General features: G+C 40.5%; 1 protein-coding gene across 1 annotated transcript in view; it reads right to left on the bottom strand.

Moving 5' to 3' along the window:
* The window catches only part of PTPRR (protein tyrosine phosphatase, receptor type R), a gene marked incomplete at its 5' end in the record, with an annotated part of 144,098 nt that overhangs the window by 32,237 nt on the left and 95,876 nt on the right, over positions 1-15,985 (bottom strand). Inside the window, one exon of the mRNA XM_009273213.1 lies at positions 5,218-5,404. Coding sequence (XP_009271488.1) covers positions 5,218-5,404 — 187 coding nt within the window. The remainder of the gene's footprint in view (positions 1-5,217; positions 5,405-15,985) is intronic.

The raw sequence follows: 15,985 nt of genomic DNA, 5'->3' as shown, positions 1-15,985 counted from the left end.
TACTTTTCTGGTTGAAGACACGGCAAAGTTAAGTAAAATTTAGATGGCTCAATATGAATTGCTTTGATTCTTTTCTGCTTCCCAGTTTGGCTTCTGAACATCTTACTACATGAGGCTGCAACTTCTGTGTTGGTTTTTATGTCTCTACCTTCTCTGCCTGGTGCTCATGTGTTTAGTGGGCCGCATTTATTCTTCCTCTCTCCCTCACTCGGTTCCTTCTTTGGTCTCTTCCTTGCTTTTCAGCTGACTCCTCAAGAGAATGACTTGCTGCCTCTCATTTCAGGCTAGCCAAAGTGTTGTATCTGCTAAGATACACCTTCCTTGCAGGTACGTCACCCGATTCTTTTTCATCTCCCTGTACTGTCATCCATGCCTGCGCTAAGGGCAGGATGTTTTCACTTGTAAGGCTCCACTCCTGCATAAACCTTATCCCATTCCTTCAGGTCAAAGCATCTTACCTCTGTCCTGCTTCTGATGCCCCTTCCACCTCCCTGGAACTACAAAATGAGCTCCCACACCTCTCTCATACCCACCTCTGACTTTCACCCCTTCCCAGTGGTGACCTCTGTGAGGCTCTTCCCCTCGGCCCTTGGGCTCTGAATTGTCCTAACTCTCATATGGGCAGCACCTTACATATAGCACCTTACACTGGGCTAGTGGTCGACCTAGAGCTTCCCTGGTTCAGTTCTGGCTTAGTATAAATACCACCAGTGCATGGCTTCTGAAAGGTTTCCCTGCTCAGCTATATACCATCTGAGAGCGAGAAATACATTAAGCCTTTGTTTAATGTGATCTACGTCTGTCATCTACAGAGACTGGAAAAAGATGTGTGAGGAAGAGTCCTCTGCATGCAAAAGAAGAGACGGTGGCCAGTGGGGTTCTTCCAGCCACCTGCATGTCTCCCTCTTGGTGCCTGCTGAAATTTTAAAATAGTTCATCAGCTGGCGAGTTACTGACAGATGGAGAAATGCCACCGAGTTGAAAACAGAAATGCATTTCTCTGGGCCAGCAAGGTCAATTAATCACGTACATCCTGTAAACACTTTCTAGTCAGTGGGCTCCTCCCAGTAGTAAGTACTTGTGGGGCCAAGGGCACAGACAGAAATCTGACAATACACAGTGGATCATAGCCACGGACAAGTCACTTATTCTGAAGCTGGCTGTGAAACGCAAGAGATGATTCCAGAAAAAAATTCAGGATATTATGGGGATAACGTTCCTGCTAACGTGGGGGAAAATAAGCCTAGCAGATTGCATATGGCATGAACGTGTGCAAATTAGCATACAAAGTCTGTAGCTATATAGACAATATAGATAAATTTGTTTTACTAAACATATATACATATTGTATATAAATAATTAGAAGTAACATATAAGCTGCACACATTCATGTGCTCAGTTGCATACATGCATATGCATATGTGCCTTTGTTCACGGGCTACTTCACCTCTCTGGGCAATACTCTTCTAATAACAGCTATTCTGGCTCACATTAGCCTCTAAATGCTACAACTGTTCATACACTCGAAGAGATATGGTTTGAGTCTCTGAAAGCATTCAAGAAAACGTGGCAAAATTTACAAAAATTCAGGCAAATGTTCATTGCACCCATCCCTCCATTTTTATGAGAACCAAATTTTATAGATTTAACAACCTGGCACTTTCCCATGCAGGACTGTATCTTCTGACATTCTAGTATTTCAGGAATATGATTTTTTTCAGTTCTGTCACCAACTTCAGACATTCTGTCTTTTGAATAGTAGCAGCTCAGGCTACTAAAGAAGTGTATGCTGGACAATTTATGTTTCTTCCTCCTTGCAAATAAGGTCTATTCTCCCAAGTAAAAGTAGCCATACTTTTTGTTAGCATTAAAATAAAAAGAAGGAAAATAGCTCTTTTTTCTTAATAAGTATTAAGGAAAAATATTTTGATAGTAACTTAGCAGTTTTTACAATTAAAAAATAAAGTTAACGCCCCTAAATTGTTAATCAAAAAATTAAATTTTAATTAAAGAACTAAAAATAACCAGAAACTGCTCATGTTTCAGTTTTACATCGAAAACTTTAAACATTTCTCCACTTTTTGCACACTTGGAAGGTTTTCATGGGAACGAATAATTTTAGACTCAAGAAGACTGTCTTACTGTATTTCTTTAGCTAGTTAAAACAAGCTGAGTGAGCAGAACGAGTGAGGGTTATATATTGCGTTCTTTGCATGCCTCAAGTTCCTGCTAAAGCTATTATCTGTAGCAAGGAAGATATTAAACAGATACTGTTCAACAGCTTCATCCTAAAACACATTTTAAAAAATGGTTTAAAAATGGAATAGACAAGTCATGATCTTTTCAATAAAATTCTGTGCAAACACTGAATGGCCAAAGTCATGTTGTGCTGCCTGAGGGACGAATAAAATGTGAGCCTCTATTGCCCCAAAGCCGTGCACGGATGCTGTGTGACAGGATTTGGGTAAATGGGATTCTACAGAGCTGCCAAGTTGTCTGTACAAACTGCCTCCTAACATGGGGGTTTTAAACACGATGAAGTTATTTCTTCTAGCTTTCTTGCCTAAGCAGTGGAATGGCAGAGAACTGATGGCATAACTGGTGATAAAAGTATGTTGGATGCTTAAAATTTTTTCCATGTACACTGTCTGACCAATTGTTAGTAAAACAACCAAGGGATTTATTTTTCTTAAGCAAATGACTTTTACAATAAACCCTGTTTTTTTGAAGGTGACTAAAAGAACTGTTTCATACGGATGCAATTATTTATAATGAAAAACTATTGTTAGAGTAAGATGGCACTCATCATCTATTTTATTGACTTACATGCACAAATTCAAAACAAAATAAAACCCCAAGGGATCACGTGCTCTGGCATGTTTAATAAGAACTGAATTGTTTGTATGTCTTTGTTAGACCTGTAGTATGCTCAAGGGGTTGTATAGGTCTTCCTGCTCTTACATGCCTTGTTAGGATACACATTTCTGTGTGGCTCTATTTATTAAATTTGAGCTATTAAACCAGTCTTAAAAAGCTTTGCTTGTTTAGTTTAGTTTGCTAATGAGCTGTAAAAGCTAAAAAAGTTAGACTAAAGTTGGGTTGGGTAGTTGTTTATGTTAGGTTCGTCCACCCCGGTACCCTCTGATAGCAGTTGGTAGCCAGGCATCTGAGGGAACTGTAAGAACAGGATGAGCTTTTCTTTGTTTTGCATTGGCCACCTGATACTGTTCTTTTAGCATGAAAAACCACGAATAATCACTCCATATTCACCTTCTCCTTGCTATCATGATTTTATAGGCTTCTGTTACAGCCTCTCACAGTCTTTTTTCTAGGCAGAAGAGTCCTTGTCTATTTAGTATCTCCTGATACAGAAGCTGCTCTAGCCTGTGATTGTGTTCACCATACTTCTGTATGGGCTTCAAGATGGAGAGGTCAGAGCAGCATGCAGTTGTGAACGCAATATAGATTTTTGCAATGTCATAAAGAAGTTTTCTATATTCTCTAGTTCTTTTCCCAAGGTTCTTAGCTTTGTATTTCAGAACCCATCAGAGTATACAAAACTATTTTCTCCTAAATGCATAACATTCTGTTTATCAACCCTGAATTTCCTCTGCCTCATCACCATCATAAAATCCTTCTGTAATTTCTTTGAAGTCCATTTTTAATTTTACTACCCTCGGTAATTCAGCGTCATCATCAAACTTCGCCACCTTACTATTTATTCCCTTTTCCAGATGACTTAAGAGCATTTTGGTCAGTATCAGCTCCAGAATAGATGCCTCTGGGACTCCCCTGGTGACCTCCTTTTACTCTGAGAAGCAACCAATCCTTCCAATGCTACACTGTGTTGATTATTCCCTACTGTATTGCATTTGTTCGTATATCTATTGGCTTCTTTCTTTATTATAATTCCTTCCAATTGCTCTGATTTAGACATCAGATTTATAGGCCTGCAGTTCTCTGGATCTCTTCTGGAGCCCTTCTGAAAAACTCCTGTTACCTCTGGCCCTCCGATTCCTCAGCTGCTGGGGCCCAAGTCCTAGGTTACACCTGCCCAGTTAATATATCAGTAATTGCATATATGAACTCCTTTAGGATTCCTGGGTGAATACCAGCTTATTCCAGTGAGTAGCTTTTATTCATTTTATTGATTTGTTCTAGAATCTATTCCAGTAATGTTTCAGTATCAGACAGATCTTCCAGTGTCCTCTTTGAATCTACTCCTGCCCCAGAGGTAGGAGATTCCCTACGTTCTTCTGTGGTCAACGCAGATGCAAATCGTGCAGTCACTTCTCTCCCATTGCTTCACCTTCTCCAAATCCCTTTTCTACCCTTTTGGTCCTCTATTGATCCTTGTACTCTTTGGTAAGCTTTGTGCTTTTGATCTATTTAAAAATGAAGTTATGATTTTTTTTTAATTCAAAACCTTTTTTGGCCTGCCTTTTTCAGGTTTCACATTCAACTGGCTTCAGTTTATGCTCTGTTCTATTTCCCTTGTAAAGAGTGTCTCCTTATTTCTGATAACCTCTTTCATCTGGCTGTTTTGCAACACCAGTCCTTTTCAGGTCTTCTTAAAGTAATATTTAATAACGTGTTTTCCCTGACTGAGTTTTTCTGCTCTGACTTGTTTCTACCTGGCCACTGTCTTCATTTTAGATTCTTACCCTTTTTAATATTAAATAAACTTGTAGGAGACTTCAGTTTTTTTGGTCTTGAGTATATTAGGCTTGCTGTATGGAGTGCTTATTAGAGATATTTTGGACTGACTGACTGTGGGTGTCCCTGTCTGCTCCAAAAAAGTAATTTGCAGTGACTAAAAATTTAGCCTTCAAATTACAAACATACGTGATGTTTACATGGGAATAAACAAAATCTCCAATTATTACTGTTTTTTCTGTCATCACAGCCTTTATGATTTCTTTGAAACTGTCAGTGTTACAGTCCTGCCTCTTTGTACTGTAGCTCTAATACGACATTTATCCCATCTATGAATGGGACTTCAAACTGAGAGGAATCTGTATTGTCGATGGATATAACTGACTGACTTATCTGTCTTTACTGTATAAACATACAACACCATCTTGAAACTATCTAATCCGCCCTTCGGAAATGATTTGTACCTTGACATTAAAGTGTTGCCCAATTATTTTTTCCCCACAGTTTCTGTTGTGCCAATTATGTCAAAAATCCTCATTTAAAGCTTGTTGTTAAACTCACCATGAATTCCGTTTGAAGTAAATGAGAACATGCAACTGCATCTCGAAGTTGCTGCCGTGTCAGGACGCGGCCGGCTGACTGTAGGTATTCCATCGCTACTTTTTCTCGTGGGGTCGGCACAGTGACGAAAGGTTCAACGCTTCCCAAACTGCTCATATCCAAAGTCAGTGAGACATTGGAGCCTCGTCTGTGTTGTTAGAAAATAATTAAAACAGCTATATCAGACCTGTGTTACTGTAAGTCCCATACTCATGCAGCTGATCCTGAGTTATTTATGCACCCTGACTTTCTCTGTAGTCTCTGGGAGATTTGGGTGTGCAAAGACTGCAAGACTGGTTTCATTGGAAGCACTGGGTGGCCAGAAAACCAAGATTTTACATATCATCCTATCTCTCGAATCTAACTACTGATGCTGCAAGAACAGCGTGCTAGGGAGCAGCTATTTGGATTATTCTTAAAAGTAGAAACTGCTCCCTATACGCTACTTAATCTTTATGGATGTTAAATGTGAAAGTGGTATCTTAGTAAGGAAAAAATATTTCACAGAAAAAAAAGGGGATATATTTCTAACTTACACATATAACAACCTGGAAAGAAATACACCGTATGTCAGCTATACGTTTAAGAACCTACTAAAATTAAATATACAGCATGGAGGGGAAAAAGTGATAAAATCAGCAGAAATAAGTGGAAAGGCAGTGCAAACATTGTGACTACCAAGACAGTGGACAATGTCTCGTGTTAGGTAAGAGAGAAGGGAGAGGCAATAAACCACAATGAATGAGCTGCATCCCGGGAGGAGGGATGGTCACAGATTGAGGGGTTATTCAGAAATGCCAAACATCTCTTGCAGGACAATCAAATTAATCGACATTTCACATTTCTACAGGAAAATAAAGCTGGATTCAACAACACCTTTGAGCTCTGAAAATATAAATAAAGCACACTTCTGCATGCTTGGTATGAGCGCTACCCTTTTTGTCGCTTTCTCCAAACAACACTTAAGAAAACTGTCTTTTTTCATAGTTTCAACCCATTGATCAAATGTTGTCAACTCAAACCTTAACTTTAGGCATATTGATTGCAATAAATCCATGCTCTGTGAATTGTGATGACCAAACACACATTTGTAGGCATTAATCAAAGCTTTTGTGTTTACTAACCAGAAATCAGTACCGTAAGACTGTAAGATTCAGCTGTCTGAACTGGGCTACAGATGCCCAGCTCGGTGTAAACGTCTCTAACATTTACCAAGCAGCTATGCACATATAGAGATATGACAACACGAGTTTCATTCCTACCTCTGCACATTATTGTCTCTCTGTTAATGTATGCTTACAGGGGAGTTCTTTAAGCTCTCAGTTGCTCTATCATGCTTGGATATATACAACCACAACATAAGATCTCTGTCTCAAGTCTCTCCTAATAGTCATCCTGCCAGATCAGAATACAACTCTACACCCTGCCCATTTTTAAAATCACATATGTCAGTGATTAACCATTTACTGGTTAATTCACTATCCAGTGACACCAGTTTTCCTGGTAGAACTCTGCATGGTTGGGTGCATTTCTCATCGGCAGGAGAGATCCCACTGGGTGAGTGTGACTGCACACCGCTCTGCACACTGGGATGTTGTTAAGGTACAACTGTCCCTTTGGCAGTAACACCACATATTATTATAAATATCATACAGACATAATCAGATAGTATCTGTGAGGCAGGTGCTATTAATATTGGGGGAATGCTTTCCTCTAGTCTGCAGCAAAAGTTGCTTGTGTTAATACTTGCTTTTTACTACCCTCTCATTATTTATGGGTGGCCCATAGGTATTTGTATGCACACATATTTGAGCAAATTACTTATCTTTTCAGGCACTGTGACTCCTTACTTAGTGGTGGTGTTGCTGTTCTGTTTTCTGACCCCCTTCTGCCACCAGAATAACTACTTTTAGGGTTTATTGCTTTCTTCTTTGTAACCATATGAACATAACACTTTTTTTTTGTTCTGACACAGCTTTGAACCACTTCCCTTCCTCTTATACGTGTCAGCAGATCCTTCAGTAATTTTATTTTAAATTAAACCATTTCTATCACGTCAGTCTGCATGAATAGAAATGACTTCAGTCACTCACCTGTCACTTAGCAAAACACAAAGCAACAATGGCCAAGAGACAAGACCACCTGGTGGAATCGGTGAATCTCACATTGTGCCATAGTGTCCATAAGCCTATTTCAGCTTAGGTGATGGGTGGGTGACAGCAAGAGCTTTGCTGCCCAGGCCCGCAGATGGTAACAGTGAGTCAGTGACAGAAGCAGAGGTGGGAGAGGCAAGATGGAGCCGAGGCGGCCGCAGGCAGCTGGCTGCCTCCAGGGCTATACAGGGACAATTTCTGTTGGCAGGGGGAAGTAGGTGGAGTATGATTCTGCTAATTTTGCTAGGAGGTAGGCAGAAGTGAAGTAGCATCCCAAGGAGAAATGACTAGTAACTGATATATGCATAGGCTACCAGTAGTGCTCTGTGGCTCGCTACACACCCTGCATCGTAGCGAAGCCCCAGTCGGCAGCGGTACCAATGCTCATACCCAAATCTGGAGCCATGACAGCCTGGGAGGGGGGCATGCCGCGAGCCAGCTGCGGTGGCTGCTCTCTGCCAGACCCTGTGGGAGGGTCGTGGCTCACGTACCCATCCCACCTCCCCAGGGACTGCCGGGGGAAGCCAGTCCCCCAGCTCCATGCCACTTCTCAAGGAAAACATCCTGTTAGACCGCTTTCTCACAAAAACCCTCCTGCGAAAGCACCTCATCTGACCACGGCTAGCAATTTGTTCCGCGGAAAAAGGCAGTCCCTCAAACAGGTGGCTCTGAGGGCGTATATTGCAAACCCAATCTTCTGAAAGCAATCCAGAAATCCACAGAAGACGTGTGCAATGAACCTCTCCAAAACTGTTTAGGCTACTTTTGGTTGAGAAATGGGTAGTGATTTAGACCCAGACATACTTCTGAGAGAGCCTACTGAGATTTCCTAATATAGAGGAAAAGTATTCGCATTGTTCAGTAACAAAGTACAGTGAAAATGTTAATATTTTCTTTGGCTTTTACATTGTTATAACTGACAGTCTTGGCAAAAAGGCTATTTCCTTTTTAACAACAACAAAAAATATACCTGATCTAATTATAACTTTGAGTTTACAGCCTTTACCATTTATGGGGTTTATTGATGAATACTGGTGTTGAGAATCAAATAACTTACTCTGGAAAGAAGAAATAGTTTTTAGCTGTATATTTAACACAGTGAATAAAAACTGAATATAGGGCAGAAAATAATTACCTAAAGGATAGCGGTCTTTTTAGAAAGTCCCTAAGAGGATATACAATAGATAATAGCTCTAAAAGTAATTCTTCCATAAAAACCAGGCATCTCTCAGAAAAATTTTGAAAAAGTATGCTTCACTTAATAAAAAGATTTTAATAATGTTTACATTAGCAATACTAACTATAGCCAAGATTAACATTAATCATATAGACTTCCTTACTGTATTCAAGACCATGCTGAGGAATAGGCTGAGAACAGGACATTTTGCCTTGTCTTGAAAGATCAGGGAGGGCCTGAACCCACCATGCTCTTGTATGTCCTAATAGAAGATGCTTATAGTCTCACGTCCTGCTTTGGACTCCTTGGATTCTCTATGTTCCTCCAACAGTTAAATTCTTCACTTTCTGTAGGAAAGAGTAGAAAGGTAGAATTCTCTTCTCTTTTACTGGTGGAAAGAGGTTAGGTAGTGAGCCCACCTTTTCCCACCTTACTGGAGGGACTGCACAAGGCTGGCCACAGAGCAACAAGGAGGTAGCACCTAATCCAAAGCCTACTGACATTTTTGGTAACTGTCCCTTGTCTCCAATAGGTTTTGAATAAAGAAATCACAATCAGACCAGTGGGACCAGTGACACTGCTAGTCAGACAACTAATTTTTCTTGGATCCCTCCAGACATGTATGTGTGTGTGTGTGTGTGTGTGTGTATGTGTATATCTCCTGACTACATACTGGTATCTTTCCATTTCAAATTAGAGTGAAGGAGCTGTACACATGGGTTTTCCCTTATTTGTGAATATTTACAACCCTTTTTTACCTTCTAAATAACTTTATGTTCTTTATGTTCCCCATGTTAATAGCCTGGGCCAAATTAGAGGAGACTGTGTTACAATACACCTCCCCCAGCATCCCCTTGAGGTTGTGTCTTGATGGGGATGAGCATCATGTGAGGAATCTGAGGAATTGTAAACAGTCGTGACAACATTACATTAAAATCAGCATGAGACTAACTCTTCTGAAGTTCCACCAGCTGGGACAGCTACCTCATCACTGGGTACGTGAATAAGTGCAATCAGGAAACCACTTGTGTCTCTGTATTGTCTAGTATCCCAGAGGGGGTCTTACTACACACTCACAGCCCTCTTTTCAGTTGGGTAATAGGAACAAGTCCACTGATGAGAATCCACTGGAGTATTTTTAATAACACATTTATAGAAGCAGATTTTATTACAGACCATGATTAAAAAAAAAAAAAAAAAAGATTAATGCAATGTTTGTTTGAAAACTCTCAAAAGGAAGCTCCACCTGTCCACCTCAGAGGGCCACCAGGTTACTAAAGCCTATTAATCATTAGCAAGGTCATTTCCAGGTCTTCCCTGACCCTAAAATTAAGCCATAGCTGGTGATTATGAAAATCCAATTACCCGACACGTTTTCCCGGTTGTTTATTTAAGCTGGGTAATTTCTTTAAATACACGTTCCCATGTTTATTCAGCACTCCTGAAAAATGCAACGCCCAGATTCCTGGTCCTCGGCTTTTCATTCTCTCTAGTGGTTTTGGAAGCAGCGGTGACGGCTGCTGCCCTCCAAGAGCCATTGCCCTCCGACCCCGGCATTGCAGACGCGGGAGGCGCTTCCTTCTGCGCCCTCGGTCCTCCGTCCCTCTGCCCAGCTTCTGCGCGGCCGAGGCGGGAGCTGTGTCAGCCGTGCAGGTGGAAGGAAGCCATTAATTAGCGGGAAGAGCGGTGCTGGCTGCGGCTGCTGGGGAGGGAGTTTGCTTTGGGTCCTCGGATCCCGCTTGTACCAGGGGATGCTCCGCAGGGCTACTCTCCCTGGGTTTTACTGCAGGGATGACAGGAAAAACACCGCGATTCCCCCGCGCGTTTTATTTCTCTAGTGCTCACAGACTAGGTCTAGACATGGGTCCTGATTCTCTTCCCTTGATGGTCCATCTCATCAGCAAATGCACTGAATTCAGGTGGGTTTCGCACTGCTGCAATTGCACTGGGAGAGCACAACTAGGCCCGTGGTTTCCACCACTTACTACCTTACCGGTGCCAGACTTCACCTGCTTATCTAGTTTTATGTTTCAGTAGAGTAATTAAAAGGGGGGGAAAAAAAAAGTAAAAAAGGACAATGGAAAAAAAATATAGGTCTTGGCTTTCCTGCTGCTTTTAGCAAAATAGCTAAGAGAAAACATGGTCATGTAGATGAACAAATGTGATACGTAAAGCTGTGGTGGGGTGTGAAAAGCACAGTAAATCAGAAAAGGACATAATGTTGTTGTTGTTACTAATCCTGTATTTCAGTATAAAATAAATGAAAATAGGATACTGCATAACTCCCATTGACTTCATCAAGAAAAATCAGTGTTGAAAAAAGAAAAAGTAGAAAAGCAGAAAAACAGAGGGGTTAAAATAATCTTCGCAAAGGACTGAACATACTGCCATTTTCTTTCAGCCTTGGGCAAACAGTAACACAGATCTTCTAATATATGACTGAGACATTTCTTCACAAATCCAGATTTATAATATCCATTACAGTCACTCCTCAGAAGGTTAAGAGATGACTCTCATTTGAGGTGAAATATAATTTGATAAATTTTAAAGTAACATTCACAGTATTGTTAAATAGTTGCTTCTAACAAGCATAAGAACGGTTTATGTATTTTTCACAAATGCCTATATATGATTCTTGCGCTGTACATGCTAGCCTGGAATATCACCTTGTACTGCTTATATTACTGGATGTCTTGGGAAAGTGGAGCTGAATGAGAGTATGGTTACATTAATGGGTGTGGTAATCTCTCATTTTTTTTCTGACCATCAGCATATAATCTCAAACAAGTCTTCTAAGCATGTGGTAAAACTCCATTATTGACCACTCAAAGCTGAAAAAAGAAGATTCATTTTTTCCTAGGTCTACATTCTTTTCTTGGAAATGTAGAGCTCATAAGTTTCAGTTTTCTGTTGTGCTGCAGCAAATATTAGAGAATATTCTGATAGAAAACCCCACAAGTTCTGATAATATACAATACCCATTAATGTAATTATGCTCTTATTTACTCCTACTTTCAACAAAGGCCAATCAGTATAATCAGTGTTAGTTTGAGAAAATAATGAATAAAAAAATCATTATGTAACTATGTGAATGTCATCCTGATAAATAAATACTTGCACATAGTACTTGTTGCATATAACGTACTTTTTATTTTTACACTCCTAGGTGCCCTATGAAGCATTGCTATACAGATGCTTGGCAGATCCGTGGTGATAACTCAGTTTCCCAAATGATCTCTGCTTTGCTTCCTGACAGTTCTGGTTTGCTGTTGGTCTTCAGCTGAAGAAGTGCTGCAGCTTTTAGGAACGCACTCAGACCTGGGGTTATTGACACTTTTAAACGAACCAGACCTACATCACACCCAAACTGAAGTACTCAAAAATCAGAAGCTGCGATCAACCAACGAACAAGGCCAAAGAAGAATTAGTGTTAGAAACAGGACTAAAACCCAAGGTTCCCTAAATCTGTGTCATTTCCCTTGTGTACCTGTGTCATAGGTACTCTTCTCTAAAGGAAATAACTCTTCAACTGATTTCAAGATTCAGTATTATGTATGTCACTCATTTACTTAAAAAACAACAGCAGAGGAATACAAACTGATTTTGATAGAAAATCTGTAACTATGAATATAAAATGACTGATTTACTTTGCATTAAAGGATAATATGCATTACGGCCAGTCTAAATTGATACAGCCCGATACCTTGAAGGACCTACTCCACTCAGCTCATGTTTGGTCATTTTGCAGCAACTTTACTATGCATGAAAATAAAAAATGCAGGACCAGAGTTCCACCTTCAGCACTTCAGTGTGCAGGTGGTCAAAGCTTGATCTTCCCCCCTCTCCTGCTATCCCCTGACATACCAGCGCTACTTAAAACACCAGAAGTTACCTACTGACCTCCTATCATGCCTAGGAACAGTGGGCCTCTCTTTTTCTATAGGCACCTGGCCTCATTTCCAAAGCCTTATTTCTCTCACAGATTAACCTTCCTCTGGCTCTGATTTTTCCTCTCCAGAGAGGAGATATTAGGACAGAGAGGTAGATATTAGCCCGATGTTTCCACAAGTATGCTTAGCAATTCAATTGTTAATATTACTGATACTTACAATGTTTCTACTCTGCCTCACAGTCATCTGCACCCAAGTCGAATCCTGTAGCCATTTGTGTGGGCAGCCCAATCTCACCAACCAGAGGACCTCATTTACAGTGTAGAGGGAGTAATCTGGATATAATACTGAACCTAATACCTATCACCAGAAAGCCATAGATGGAAGATACTTAAGCTCAGGACTATAAGGGAGGCAATAGGATGAAGTATGCTGATCCTGTGCACCTTCTTGGAAAGAACATCTGCAATTTCTGCTCATTTGCTCCATCACACAGCTCTCCTCATAGTATTTCAGTGTTGCATTATTATTTTTTCCTACTTATTTGTCACTTGAAAAACTGATGCTTCCTGTCTCTCACTCTGAGGAAGGGGTCTGGAAGTGACGACAGCAAGCTGTGTGCCTAGTGAAAGGAGAAGAAGAGGGATATATGGCTGCTGTGAGGCAAGACTTCCAATCCCCTGCAGCTTCCTAGCTACAAGAAACCTCCTGGCAGCACCTGGCAGCATCCTCCAGCCCTCTCTGAGTCCATGGAAACTGATCAGGAGCCTCAGCTATAAAGATTAAATAGTTTTTCTGGAAAGTGGAGGCACTTCATGTTCTCTCCGGCGGGTCTGATCTTGTTCCCACAGCCACGAGCAAGAGCAGGCCAATACCTCTAGCACTAAATTGCAAACAATTCTCAGGATCTACTCACAGCTCAGCATGTCAAAATGAACTGAGGAAACGGTTTTGACAAGTACTTCTGGACTAAGTTTTAAGCAATCAGTATCTGGTTAGGACAGGAATGGCTCAATATCCTGTAGAGGAAAACAGCTGACATGAGAGTAGTTTCAACTTTCCCTCTTTTAATCATGCTTTCTAATGTACTGCCAATTCACTCCTGTTCTGCCCTCGATAAGGCTATGCCGCTCGGCTACGGGAACTGACTGTTCAAAAATGCAAAGCTTATACAACCTCCCATCTTTTCCTGTAGATTATTTCTACGATCAAATTGCATTTTGTCACGCGAACTTCTCTCTCCAATAAAATTTGAAGGGTAACATAAAGCTCTATTTCTGATTCATATTCACATACACGTGTTTTCATCATGAGTGAAAACTGAGTTAAATGTTCAGAAGTAAAAATAAATGAAGATACTAATTTGTTGTGCTCATTAGGCTGTTTTTTCAAAGAGCTGAATAAGTGTTTACTAATTTATGGTTAATTTGCTTTAGATGGTAGAGCTTTAATTGAATGCAGTCTTGTTTATTGCTATTATTATCTGCTTGCATTGCAGCGTGGCTCTATTTCATACTGGAGGCCTCATTGCACAAACATACTGGATGACCTGTTCTCTCTCTGATTAATTTAAACCAAGCTACAATGGATATAAACAAAAGGGATTAAAAGAATGGGGAAAGGGAAAAGAGAATGGAGAGGAATAACAATTAGCTGCTAGGGCTGCACAGATTAAACAAATGCACAACTTAATGAGCTCAGATAATGCATTTATTTAAAGTAAGCCAACAAGAACTGTTAAAAAACCCCACATATTCTGTCTACTGTATCTTTTGCTTGAAAATTAGAAAAAAAAAAATCAATTTGCAAAATATTTTTTGTCATACTTGTATGAGTTGCCCGTCTACGATTTCAGTTCATAAGTACCTCCATGATGCCTTGGAGGAGCTGTAGCCAGGCACCATCATTTCCCATTTTGATATCTTGTCCAGGTGCAAAGCCTGATTACTTTTCCCAGCACAGGCAAGGCTCACTTCTTTGCTGAGCACTACAGCATGCCCGGAGGGTGCTTGTCTGCAGTATTCAGAGAACCATAGCCTATCTAAGAGAACTGATGTAATAAATGAGAATGGAGAGGTGCAACACTACAGCAATAGCTTCTAGGAAGTGTTTTTTTAAGACTGCTTGACTGAGATTTTTTGCTTTTTAGTTGGTCAGCCCCGTGGTAAACAAATAAATAATGGACTGATCTTAGATTTTTCAGCTTTTAGATGAAAAATAAATGTTTGTGTTTTTTTGGTTTTTTGTTTATTTTTTTTCCAGAACAGGAGCCTTATCAATAAGTCCGTTTAGCTTCATGCATTCCATACTAATTAATCTCTTAAGCACAAACTCTACCTCCATCCTGCACCTGCTGCTCATTTAAGGAATATAACCTACAAACCTTAAATCCAAATAAGCAAATATATAATCTATTCACACATTAATGTCCTTCAATACTCTTTTGAGGCTTTAACCAAAGCCAGCTGACCTGGAAAAAGACATGGGTAAGAGTATTCTTAATGTAAATGGGCAGTATCTTCAGACAGTATCAGTAAGAGAAAATTATTTTTTATTGTGACTTGAAGACTAATCAGTACAATGAGTTCTTTCCTGGTGAGTTTGCCATTTGGGAAAGACAGGAAGGAACATCTGGGAAAAGAGGCGTTTACTACACCCTGTCAACCTTAAGATAATAAAAAAGCACATTCCTTGTTTATTTCACTTGGTCTTCATTATCTTTAAACTACTGCAAGTGTCACACAGAAGATTTCTAAGCAGACAAATGAATTGTTAGTGCACTTTGAAGAAATTACCGAACAGCAGCAGTTGCTGAAGAATGTAAAACCTCCAGACCCACACCATTGCCCAACAGAGCTGCGCCATCTATGGACATTTCTAAAGGGAGCCGGCGAAACTGCTCCACTCAGTCACACAGTGGACAAAGCATCTAAGGCTGCCTGTACAGACCAAAAATCCTTTTAGCTCATACACTTTGGAAGGCACAGTCCCATTTCCAGAGTGACTTATGTGCTTAAGTTATACTACAAGTTGATGGGATTTAGGCTCTTAGAGACAGGAACCATGTATGTGCACTTAGGCCTGCCATTTAGCTGCTTCTGAAGTTTCCAGAGGTGACACCTAAGCTAGGTATAGAAACCCTTCTCTCTTCCCAGCTTTTTCGTCTTGATTCACTTTAGTAGTCCGGCTTTCCAGCCTTGCTTTCTATGGGAAGGCTTGCTCAAACAAGTATATTAATGTGCAAAATGCCTGGATTCCCTTTGAAAATGAAGTTTAGAAAATCTGCTTAGGCTTGCAAATTGAAATGGAGCAATCATAGAATCATAGAATAGTTTGGGCTGGAAGGAACCTCTAAAGGTCATCTAGTCCAATGCCCCTGCTGTAGGCAGGGACATCTTCAACTAGATCAGGTTGCTCAGAGCCCCGTCCAACCTGGTCTTGAATGTTTCCAGGCATGGGGCATCCACCACCTCTCTGGGCAACCTGTGCCAGTGTTTCACCACCCTCAG

This window comes from Aptenodytes forsteri, unplaced genomic scaffold (genome assembly GCF_000699145.1).
Source record: "Aptenodytes forsteri isolate BGI_AS27 unplaced genomic scaffold, ASM69914v1 Scaffold366, whole genome shotgun sequence".
Classification (NCBI taxonomy): domain Eukaryota; kingdom Metazoa; phylum Chordata; class Aves; order Sphenisciformes; family Spheniscidae; genus Aptenodytes; species Aptenodytes forsteri.
This window is presented reverse-complemented; position numbering and strand designations above follow the sequence as displayed.